At 32.3% G+C, this 12,952-nt stretch overlaps 2 protein-coding genes across 2 annotated transcripts in view; one reads left to right on the top strand and one right to left on the bottom strand.

Moving 5' to 3' along the window:
• Nucleotides 1-12,952, top strand: part of LOC127715119 (60S ribosomal protein L9-like) — a 327,893-nt gene that overhangs the window by 297,379 nt on the left and 17,562 nt on the right. The window lies entirely within an intron of this gene.
• Nucleotides 1-12,952, bottom strand: part of LOC127715115 (protein YIPF5-like) — an 84,906-nt gene that overhangs the window by 67,927 nt on the left and 4,027 nt on the right. The window contains exons 2-4 of the mRNA XM_052221159.1: nt 12,079-12,196; nt 9,935-10,104; nt 7,625-7,659 (exon numbers count right to left, since the gene is read on the bottom strand). Of these exons, the coding sequence (XP_052077119.1) occupies nt 7,625-7,659; nt 9,935-10,104; nt 12,079-12,182 (309 nt within the window). The 5' untranslated portion in view covers nt 12,183-12,196. The remainder of the gene's footprint in view (nt 1-7,624; nt 7,660-9,934; nt 10,105-12,078; nt 12,197-12,952) is intronic.

Here is a 12,952-nt window from a genome sequence, read left to right as displayed (position 1 = left end):
TTTTGGACCCTTTGGACCTTAATGTAGACCAATTTAAAAAACAGGACCCAAAATTAAAAATCTAAAAACACGGTTAGATTTGGCATATCAAAGAACCCCAATAATTCAATTTTTGATGAAATCAAACAAAGTTTAATTTTGGACCCTTTTGACCTCAATATGAACCAATTTGAAAGCGGGCCCACAAAATAAAAAATCTAAATACATGGTAAGATTCAGCATATCAAAGAACCCCATATATTCAATTTTTGTTGAAATCAAACAAAGTTTAATTTTGGACCCCAATTTGGACCAACTTGAAAACTGGGCCAAAAATCTAAAATCTAAATACATGTTTAGATTCAGCATATCAAAGAACCCCATATATTCAATTTTTGTTGAAATCAAACAAAGTTTAATTTTGGACCCCAACTTGGACCAACTTGAAAACTGGTCCCATAATCAAAAATCTAAACACATGTTTAGATTCAGCATATCAAAGAACCCCAAAAATTCAATTTTTGTTAAAATCAAACTAAGTTTAATTTTGGACCCTTTGGACCTTAATGTAGACCAATTTAAAAAACGGGACCCAAAATTAAAAATCTAAATACACGGTTAGATTTGGCATATCAAAGAACCCCAATAATTAAATTTTTGATGAAATCAAACAAAGTTTAATTTTGGACCCTTTTGACCTCAATATGAACCAATTTGATAGCGGGCCCACAAATAAAAAATCTAAATACATGGTAAGATTCAGCATATCAAAGAACCCCATATATTCAATTTTTGTTGAAATCAAACAAAGTTTAATTTTGGACCCCAATTTGGACCAACTTGAAAACTGGGCCAAAAATCTAAAATCTAAATACATGTTTAGATTCAGCATATCAAAGAACCCCATATATTCAATTTTTGTTGAAATCAAACAAAGTTTAATTTTGGACCCCAACTTGGACAAACTTGAAAACTGGGCTCATAATCAAAAATCTAAACACATGTTTAGATTCAGCATATCAAAGAACCCCAAGAATTCAATTTTTGTTAAAATCAAACTAAGTTTAATTTTGGACCCTTTGGACCTTAATGTAGACCAATTTAAAAACGGGACCCAAAATTAAAAATCTAAATACACGGTTAGATTTGGCATATCAAAGAACCCCAATAATTCAATTTTTGATGAAATCAAACAAAGTTTAATTTTGGACCCTTTTGACCTCAATATGAACCAATTTGATAGTGGGTCCACAAATAAAAAATCTAAATACATGGTTAGATTCAGCATATCAAAGAACCCCAAGAATTCAATTTTTGATGAAATCAAACAAAGTTTAATTTGGACCCCAATTTGGACCAACTTGAAAACTGGGCCAAAAATCTAAAATCTAAATACATGTTTAGATTCAGCATATCAAAGAACCCCATATATTCAATTTTTGTTGAAATCAAACTAAGTTTAATTTTGGACCCTTTTGACCTTAATGTAGACCAATTTGAAAACGGAACCAAAAATTAAGAATCTAAATACACGGTTAGATTCGGCATATCAAAGAACCCCAATAATTCAATTTTTGATGAAATCAAACAAAGTTAAATTTTGGACCCTTTGGACCTCAATGTGGACCAATTTAAAAACGGGGCCCAAAATCCAAAAACTTAATACTTGGTAAGATTCAGCATATTAAAGAACCCCAAGAATTCAAGAATAAAACCCCATTGAAATTGATCAAGAAATAAGCAATTTATACGAAGTATCTTCTTTTGCACAATACTGTGCAATTGAATATTTCTTGCTATTGTGCAATACTGTACAATTGACAATTTCTTGCTATTGCGCAATATTGTGCTATTGGATATTTCTTGCTATTGCGCAATACTGTGCAATTGAAGATTTCTTGCTATTGCGCAATACTGTGCAATTGAAGATTTCTTGCAATTGTGCAATACTGTGCAATTGAAAATTTCTTGCTATTGCACAATACTTATTATATAATAATTTACACATCCTGTTTGGTGTGTATCTCCTACCATATCATTATTATTTGCTTTTAAATATTAATCAGAAATAACCAACTTAAAATGCAAAATTTTAAAAGAAAAAAAAAAGGAAAAAAAGAAAAAAAAAAGAAAAAAAAAAATCCCCCCCCCCCAAATTTTTTGAACCCCCTTATGATTCATCACCCCCAAACTCAATCCCAGCCTTCCCTTTGTGGTATGGTACCTTGCAGTACAATTTCAGAGAGATCCATACACTTGAACACAAGTTATTGTCTGGAAACTAGAAAAATGCTTATTTTTGGCCCCTTTTTGGCCCCCTATTCCTAAAGGTTTCGGGCAATTACCCACAAACTCAATTCCAGCTTTCCCTTTGTGATATGGAACCTTGTAGTACAATTTCAGAAATATCCAAACACTTACACACAAGTTATTGTCATGAAACTAGAAAAATGCTTGTTTTTTGCCCCTTTTTTGGCCCCTAATTCCTAAAATTTTGAGGCAATTACCCCCAAAATCAATTACAGCCTTCCCTTTGTGATATGGAACCTTGTGGTACAATGTCAGAGAGATCCATACACTTACACACAAGTTATTGTCTGGAAGTTACAAAAAGCTTATTTTTGGCCCCTTTTTGGCCCCTTTTTGGCCCCTAATTCCTTAACTGTTGGTACCATAACCCCCAAAATCAATCCCAACCTTCCTTTCGTGGTATTGAACCTTATGGTAAAATTTCATGGAGATCCATTCACTTAAACTAAAGTTAGAGTGCGAAAACCAATGTGTCTTCGGACGACGCCGGACGACGCCAGACGACGACGACGACGACGACGACGACAACGTCATACCAATATACGACCAAAAAATTTTCAATTTTTGCGGTCGTATAAAAAGTAAGGAAAGATTACCAAAAGGAAGTGTGGGGTTTATGTCAAACAATAAATAAGAGTACACACACTGAAATATCTCGCCTGGTTCATTGATCTTGATTGAATTGTATGTTGAAAGTCTTTAAGATTAAGTTTGTTATTTTTCATAGTCGTGGTATCACATAAACTTATCGTTTTCAATGATCCATGCAAATGAGGTCATAGTCAGATAAACTCTGCCATGGAGAAATGTACACCTTACAATCATTACATACACCACATTATATATTTGACCTTTTGCTTATACCATGTAGATCCATGTAGTATTTGAGAAACTGATCTATAAACCAAGAAAACTTAATGTTGACCATTCGAACCATGCCAATGAGGTCAAGGTCTGATGATTCCTTTTGACAGACATGTACATTATTCCACACACCAAATAAAGTTCACCTATTGCTCACATTATCTTAGAACATTGACCAATGAACCATGAAAAGTATGTCAATGTCAGATGAACCCTGCAAGAGTGACAATTATTCCATACACAAATACTTGACCTTTTGTTTATAGAATATGAATAAACAGCTGCGTCATGAGCGCATGATACGCCCGTCGTCTTGTGTGTGAATTTTTATGCAATAAGCATAAATAGTTTCTGACATACGGCGTGACAAGCGAAAACCCCCCCCTTTTTTTTTACAAAAAACTCAATATCTCTAAAATAAAATTTTGAATCAAAACCATAAAGTATACAGATCTTTAGATTAATATAACTACGAAGTGTGCAAAATTTTAAGCAATAATCATAAATCGTTTTTGAGATAAGGCGCGACATGAGAAAACCCCCCTTTTAAAAAAAAAAATCAATATCTCAAAAATAAAATTTTGAATCAAAACCAAAAAGTATACAGGTCTTTAGATTAATATAACTAAGAAGTGTGTAAAATTTTAAGCAATAATCATAAATCGTTTTTGAGATACGGTGCGACATGTGAAAAACCCCTCCCCCTTTTTTTACAAAATACTCAATAACTCAAAAATAAAATTTTGAATCATCACCAAAAAGTATACAGATCTTAAGGTTAATATAACTAAGAAGTGTGTAAAGTTTTAAGCAATAATCATAATTTGTTTTTGAGATACAGCGCAACATGTGAAAAAAAACACACACCTGTTTTAGTTACTAAGTCCCGTAACTCAAAAAGTTTTAATCTTATTTTCACCAAAAAGTATACAGATCATTTGACTATCATAAGAAACAACTATGTTAAGTTTCATGAAATTTGGATAAGTCATTCTCAAGTTACGGTGCGACATGTTTACGCCGGACAGACAGACGGACAGACAGACGGACGGACAGACAGACAGATGGACGGACGGACACCGGACATTTCTATACCATAATACGTCCCGTCAAAAATTGACCGGCGTATAAAAACTGACTTTACTACAACAACTTAAGTTTGATCAGATCCATGAAATGATGTCAAGTCAGGTGAACCCTGTCTGAACTTGAAGGACATGATTAAGCTTTAACCATGCAATTATTCTATATACCAAATATAGTTGTCCTATTTCTCATTTCAACTGACAAAAAAAACCATTAAAATACATGAGTTATTCAAGTTATAAAGTAAGGAGATGTGGAAAGATTGCCAGTGACAAACATTTGAACAATAACAGGTCACTGTAGAGCCCATAACAATAAGCTGAATGTTTATTTTAAGTAATAGCAACCACATTGGTTGATTGACAGTAGCCTCCTATTTAAACATAAACTAAACATAATTCAGATAAATGTGAGCAAGTTAGGATAGAATTGTCTGAGTTGTTCAGAGAAAAGATAAATTTTATAGACAATGTATGCCAAGTGATGGCAATCGCAAAGTACCTTGCTATGTGGGCCAATTTAACCAAGAAAGTGTGCATATTGTATGTATACAACATGAATTAAATACTGTTGAATAATGAGAATGTGATGAGATATTATTATAGAAGACACAAAAGACTGGAAACTAATTTCAAATTAACAGAATACAATCCATCAAATAAAACTCATAAGATTCAAATAATCCAAGAGGCTGGTTTTAAAATTTTCATAAAATTGAGAATGGAAATGGGGAATATGTCAAAGAGACAACAACCCGACCAAAGAGCAAATAACAGCCGAAGGCCACCAATGGGTCTTCAACGCAGCAAGAAAATCTCGCACCCGGAGGTGGTCCTCATCCCTATATATGAAAAAAATTTCACTCCAGTAAATATATATACTGTTAGAAAATTGGTATAAGATGGTATAAGAGCAGCAGTTCTTTTCACACACATAAAAATCTTTTTTAAATCCTTTATTAATCATAAAATGTTTTGCCAAAATGAGCCACAGATGTGTTACAAGAAAAAATATTTTGCTAATACAAGTTATGCTGCTTATCAGCAAAATTTTCTTTGGTAAAAACAACTAATTAGTAAATCAGAATATTGACGATGCTAAACGAAATCAATATATTTAACCTAAGGCATTCCTGATATTTATGCTTCAAACAGGTGCTGATAGAATCTACAGTATAACTAATAACCAGAAGTTAATAAGGCTCCAATAGACAAATTATTACAATTTTCTTGCCAATTTCTGACCCTCAATGATAATGTTATCATATAAAAAATTATCAAGCATTTAAATTAACCTATAGATTGTTTTTTGAAGTGAGAAGTCAACAGAATTCTTTATCATTGTAAGGAGATACAAGCAATTCATTCATTTTTGACAAATTATTACAACTTTCCTGCCAATTGCTGACCGTTATTGATAATGTTATCATATAAGAAAATATCAAGCATTTAAATTAACCTATAGATTGCTTTTTGAAGTGAGAAGTCAACAGCTATCTAGATCATTGTATGGAGATACAAGCAGCTCATTAATTTTTTTCAAATGATTTTCAGGCACTAGATTGAAACTGGGCAATAGACAAGATAATAAGTAACGACCAACACAGACCTTTTTAACAAATTCAAGGTTTCTCCAGAGGAAAAATCATTTTATAATCTGTATTGTACAGGGAAAGATCCAAGGAATTCGAGGAAAGTGGAGCATAATTGTACAATAATTGTAAAAATAGTGCGGAGTCCTTCAAACTCCAACCTGAATTGGCCACTTTTGTATTGCTATCTGCTTATTGTTGAATATATAAGTAAGGAGACATGGTATGATTGTCAATGAGAAAACTATCCACAGATACCAAATAGTGCAAGCAACTATGGGTCACTGTACAGCCTTCCATTTCATAAGAACACAATCTCAGTCTTAACGAAATTTGCAAAGAAGTTTTCCTATGCAGTGTATTATCAGGTAATATTTGGTCACACCAGTCCTGTCGTATAGGAAAGAATTAAATAGATTCCTCTACTTTGATGTTAATTTTATCATGGGGTATGCTGCATCTGCTTAAACCAATGCACAAGGACAGAAGGTAAAATAATTCATCCATATTGGCCTACCATTGGTAAAAATCTTAAAACAACCATGGCTAAAATTGATATACAGATTTACTAAAGGGAAAAGAAAGCCGAATATGACATTTGTAGTCATAAAGACATTGCTAAAATCTGTCAAATAATGAAACAACCATATCAATCTTACAATTTATAGATCTATACCTATATAAATAATCATACAATTTCCATATTATAATTAAAACATGACCCTGTCAAGTAGAATTCAAAGGGATTCATTACCAACCAAAAACAATGTCATTTACATAATGTTATTGTTATATATTACATCAAAAACATTTTTCATTACAAATTATATTGGTACCACCCATCTATGTAATGTATACTAAACTTGTTAATTAGTTTTTTATTTGTTTATTTACAAACAATTTCCTGCGAATTTTGTATTATCTGACATAAAAATGCACTTTGTACTAAAATTTATATTTTTTCTTGTCAATTCGACATTATGATATAGGAGACAGCAACTAGTCAATACATTATCGATAGCAGCTGGTTTAACTTAATAAATACAGATCCAAAATTTAAGACGTCTTTTAGCTGTGTTTGATGGATTTATTGTTGCTTACTTAAAGTCCAATGGCAATGCTATATTTCCGAGCTACTAAAGCATAGGGAATAGTGATAATTGGAATGAATTAATCAATCATTTTAATAGGAGGGGTTAAAAATATAGTTAGTACACTTGATATTTTTATATACTGTACAGCATTGCAGGTTAAAGACATTTTTTACCAGCATGCAAATTGATGGGGGAGCATACTAAAGATCTACCCGGATAATCTGGTACTACTTCTGGTTGTACCATGAAATTTGTTTTCCTTAAAAATTCCTCAACTGTCCAAAAAAAGTGCAACTAATTGCAGCTTTTGCTGATGTTAAATCTTTTCCACCTTATCAGAATATAACTTCCAAAAATCATATTCAAATTGAACATTTCATTCTGAACATGTATATTGGTCATTTATGAGAAAATACACAATACCAGCACAATATATAATGAAAGAAGTTCACAGTTGTTACATTTTGAAGATATCTGCATATTTTCAATAATATACATGTACACACAAAAATATCTAATTTTCATTATACCCATATATGAAAATATCTATATAATCTTTACCCCTGTAGGAAGGCTAGGACACAATTTCAGAATTTTCTTTCATTTTTATATGCTTGTGGTTTGTCTGTCAACATGGAATTTGGTATATCACACATAAATAATATAAATACACAGTACTATGCAAATATGTAAATCCTACCTTCTGTGTAATATGGTCGAAGTTGATTCCTAGTTCTGAAAAAAAATATGTTTCTGTTTGAATCAAGAAAATGACAATACTTTCCTTAATTATGATGTCAAAAATAATTTTAAAATATCTATTGTAGACCCTTTCAATGTAAATTTGAAAATTTGCCCTGTTTTCTTTTTTGAAAATATTGCATTTATTAACCTTTACTGAGTTCACATACTATATTCTAGAATGCTATAATTAGTTATCACAAAATGATCTATCATTATAAGCATACATTTTTATAGTACATAAGTTCCTCAATTTTTACTTTTATGCAGAAAATAGTTTATAATTGAAAGAAAGGGAAAAAAAGTATTTAGTCAAAGGGAGACAACTCTTAATTTAATTTAAAACTAATAAATGCAGTGATTAGACCTGGCAAACACCTGTTCTCATCCTTTCAATAGATTAACAAAGACAATGTTTTACCTGAGGTTAATACCCAAATCAATTAGGACAAAACATTTGAAATATATATGGCAATGAGGTACCAAAAATTCTTATATTTTCATTGATACCCAATCATTTGTTGGTGAAATTTTACAGCTAACCTACCCCTTTTGTACATCAATATGACAATGAAATCTTGAAAAGTAATTTTTTTCAAAAAATAATATAGAAGGTGCTAAAATTATAATTATTTATGAAAAATTCTTTGAATTGACAAACCGACATAAGGATCAGTATACCTTCAATAATTTTTATAAAGTTTATTGATTGCAACATCAAGGGTTAACTTAACTACTGCATGTCAGGTCACATTGGTTTAGAAAATGATGACAACAAGGCCATGATACGTAAACTGTTGACACAGAGATATGTCTTGCCTGTCAGCATAAAATTCAGATGAAGACAATCTGATGGACAGCAACATTGCTTATTAATTCAGTCGCTGGACCATAATCTAGTGGGCAGGGACTGAAAATGGTTGACAAACTGAGATGTAAAGATAGTAACGTAACTTTATAGAAAGTATCGTTGTCTTTTGTAAGTAGTTCTTATCAATCTAACTTAAGCAGAATGGACCATAACCTAGGGGACAGGGCCTCAAAATAGTCATCAACCTGATATGTACTGATAGTAATGTGACTTCATACAAAATATCATTGATCTATCACAAGTAGAACTTATCAAACTAACTTAAGCAGAAAACTTAAGTTAACATTGAAAATTGCTAATTAATTCAAAGTCACTGGACAATGACTTAGTCATCAATCTGATATGTACTGATAGTAATGCAACTTCATACAAAATATCATTGATCTATCACAAGTAGATCCTATCAAACAAATTAAGCAGAAAACTTAACATTGAAAATTGCTAATTTACCGTCATCATCGTCGCCGTCGCCAGACAGCAATCCCTATGTCTCGCTTTCTGTGACTTTTGTTGCAGGCGAGACAATAATACTGTTTTTGTGAGCCACATGTTGTAATTTAAGTAATTGAAGCAAAGCTAATTAGAGTAGAAAATGATAATTGTACTAGCATTAAGATAGATTTTGAATATATAAGTCCATACAAACTAGTTAATTTCTGGAAAAGTCTCTTCAAATGCACTGATTACCATTGATACAACTATTGTTAGTCTAGTAATTCACTTCACATTCAAAAATTGTCTCTATCTACGTATAAAACAATCAATGTTTTACAATACAATGAAGATATCTTGACTGCTAACTGTTGCAGACTTCTTTACGAATTAGATGTTTTTTTCTTTGTGAATTTGGGGTTGTTTGATGAATGAGTAATCATTTGGTTCTCTACATTTCAGAATTAAAAGGTTTATTAACCCTGCCACATTCTTTATGTGCCTGTCTCAAGTCCTGAGCATATAGTTCAGTGGTTGATGTTGGTTCAGGTCTGTTATATTTGTTTTTCATAAATTTTTGTTATAAATTAGGTCATTAGATTTCTTGTTTGAATTGTTTCACATTTTTCATGTCACTCACTGGCCTTTTATTGTCGACTATACGGTATTGGTTTTTCTCATTTTTGAAGGCCATACGGTGGCCTATAATTGCTTACATCCACTTTCTTTTAACACCTGGTGGATAATGTCTCATTGGCAATCTTACCACATCTTATTTTTTATATATATTGATTTCTACCGGTATACAAATTCCAACAGAGGACTATGAGGTTTAACACTTGAACAGCAATTTAATCTATCCCCAAAAAGGGTCTGTGAAGATATATAAATATAGTGTCTTGTAGCAAACATTGTCATGGGTTGTAAGACACTGAATATAATATTGCAATTATATTTTTTGTGTACCTTCCATCAAAGGTGGTTCCTCATCATAGTTCTCGCCACCAGCATTTGGATCATATTGTTGCACAGGCTCTGGAGTCAAAATATGACCTGAGTACTGGTCTCTATTGCCTCCATAGGCATTTGGGTCCCCATATCCTTGCTGTTGTCCATAATCAAACTGTGCAAATTGTCTGTAAAGAAATAAAGCATACTTTTTTTCAATCCTGATCCCATATATACAGCTTATAGTTTATCAAAGTTCAATTTTGCCTGATGTAGTTGGAACCTCATTCCATAAAAATTTTTAAAAAAGTATTGAAAGAATTTATTAAAACATATATATATATATATATATCGTATACCATCTTTTCCACAAGTTTATTGTTTTTATGTTTGGTATTAAATTAATAATTAAGATCCATTTTGTTACATCTGGTGATCCATTTATTTGGCAATCGCCATGGCAGTCAGCAGTGTTTAAGAACATCTGTTGTTCGACCTGCTAGTCAAATGCGTTTTGTTAAAATATACTTTTTCACTTTTTTGGTCTTTTGGAAAGTGTTGTTTGTGCTGTATTTAGACCCCTCTACCAGGAAGTTTGTTTTGCATGCACACGTATAAAAATTGCGGTTCTTATATATCCAACACAATCATAGGTCTGAACATTGTTTTCAATTTAGACTTGTTTATATATATATGTACTTTGTATGCTCTTCTCCTGTTTCAAAGCGAGTACAAATAAATTCTGTATTTCTGACAATGAACATATATTGTTTTTATCCTGTAACTTACACCCAGCACTTTACAGTTTAGTTGTTTTAATCTAAATAGTTGTCACTGATTTTTTTAACATACTTTACAAGTGGACCAAGAAGATGACCCCAAAATGAACTGTCACCTCAAAAAAAAATATTCACATTCCCGTTTGCTCAACATGGAAGCAGAGTAACAAAAGATTTTATTTGTACCTTTTCCTGGTTCTGGGATCTAGATCTAATGATACAAACATTAAACAAATTTGGAGGCAGATATTTCATTGGTTGACATAAAAATGAGCAAAACAGAAAGTAGAACAGATCTTTGTCCGATCCGTTATAGACAATTATGGTCATAGGATCTGTATTTTAATCAGATTGAATCCAAACATTATTTCAAAGGATTTTTTCTCTCCAAAACGACTATCTATCTGAATAAGTCTTGGTGTTGTATTTCTATGAAAAGCAATTCCTACATCATGCATTTTTATATTATGGAATGCACTAACAGTAATCTTTTCTTGTAAAATGCTTAAAAGAAATATTCAATGTTTTTTCATCTTTTTAGTATTATCATCTAAAATTTTAAAACAAATTCACCATTTTTTCCGGAAAACGCCTGGGTCAGACTGAAAGAGATTTAGTTAAGATTGTACAGATTGTTCTCGCATTTGGAACCACGTATTACAGGCATATACTTTAGATGCATTTTGTTTGTATTTTTGAATGTGGAATTCTCCCAATTGTCTTATATTCTAGAATCATGTGACATCACAAATATTCATACTAGATACTTAGTAGCAAAGATGTACCCAATATTGGGTGCAATGGCAGTGAATAAGTAAATAAATATTTTTTCTTTAATAAATATCTTTCTCTGAAAGAGACTGCATTGGTTCTGCTTTCATGAAATAAATAAATAATGCAAATTCTCCCAAACAGTTACTCTATTATGTGATTGGTAAGAATCTGGCTTATTCTTATTCACTCTATAAGAAATTTTGCCTAGATCTCTGTTCCCTCAGTGTCATTCAGTGTAATAATACATAATGGTAAATGCAGGATGTCCACTGAGACCAAAGAGGTAAGAAAGGGCACATGAATCTGGAAGCAGGGTTCAAAATGAACTATTCATAAGTACTATTCATTATATTAACCATTTACAAGACATGAAAGGTCAGAATAAACTGAACTCCTCAAGACTGTACAGAACAATTCAAGTAAGGATTACTTACATTTACACCCTACACTAAGGTATGTGATAAAACCTACAGAATATAATAAGCAACTGCAAGATGGTAAGATGTGACTGCTCATAAATTTCTTATCTTTAAGTGCACTGGGGTTCATGTTTTTGTTATATAAATGTTATATGTATTCAATATTATATGTAACATATTAATATCTTACGGATCTTGTCCGAAATTATTGCCACCCATATCATAACCAGCTGACTGTTGCTGCTGATCATAGTTGAAGTTGTAAAATTCATCCTGGCCAAAATTATCAGCCATCTCCAAATTTTAAGCTGAAAAATAAGAAATGAGATAAATTGATTGATTGATTGATTGGTGTTTAACGCCACTTTCAACACTATTGTGCTATTCCATGGCGGTCAGTTGTTTTTATTGGTGGAGGAAGCCGGAGTGCCCGGAGAGAACCACCGACCTTCAGTAGGAAAACTGACAATCCTAGTCAAATTATTGGTGGAGGAAGACGGAGTGCCCTGAGAGAACCAACGACCTTCAGTAGGAAAACTGACAATCCTAGTCAATTAAGATTGCAGTCGAGTGCACCTGCCCAGTGCGGGATTCAAACTCACAACCTCAGTGTTGACTGGCTAGTGATACAGTAGTTCGACTACTTAGATCACTCGGCCACCGAGGCCCCTGAGATAAATGAAACATCTCTATTTGACCCCTAAGCTAAATAAATTTCATTTACTTTTCTATATATCTATACTACTAAAATAACGAGGTCCAATTTGTAAGGCGGGATGACGTAAAAACAACGAATCAAAGAATTCAACTTTATATATAACTAATATGGGACAATAGTGTTGATTAAAAATTACATCATTCCAGTCCCTATTGTTTTCCACATAATTAATATTACCAATAATTAACAAGTTCTGGGTCGAATCCGATACCAATACCAATAGTAACTGTTACCCATAATGGCATTACCTAAACTCTATGTTCCGTCTCTGTCAGGTGCACCACCAAATGGTGAATTTGGGATTTTCTATACACGGGTCATAATCACATCTGAACTGCGTCAGTAT

Source organism: Mytilus californianus, unplaced genomic scaffold, assembly GCF_021869535.1.
Source record: "Mytilus californianus isolate M0D057914Y unplaced genomic scaffold, xbMytCali1.0.p SCAF_9, whole genome shotgun sequence".
NCBI classification, from domain to species: domain Eukaryota; kingdom Metazoa; phylum Mollusca; class Bivalvia; order Mytilida; family Mytilidae; genus Mytilus; species Mytilus californianus.
This window is presented reverse-complemented; position numbering and strand designations above follow the sequence as displayed.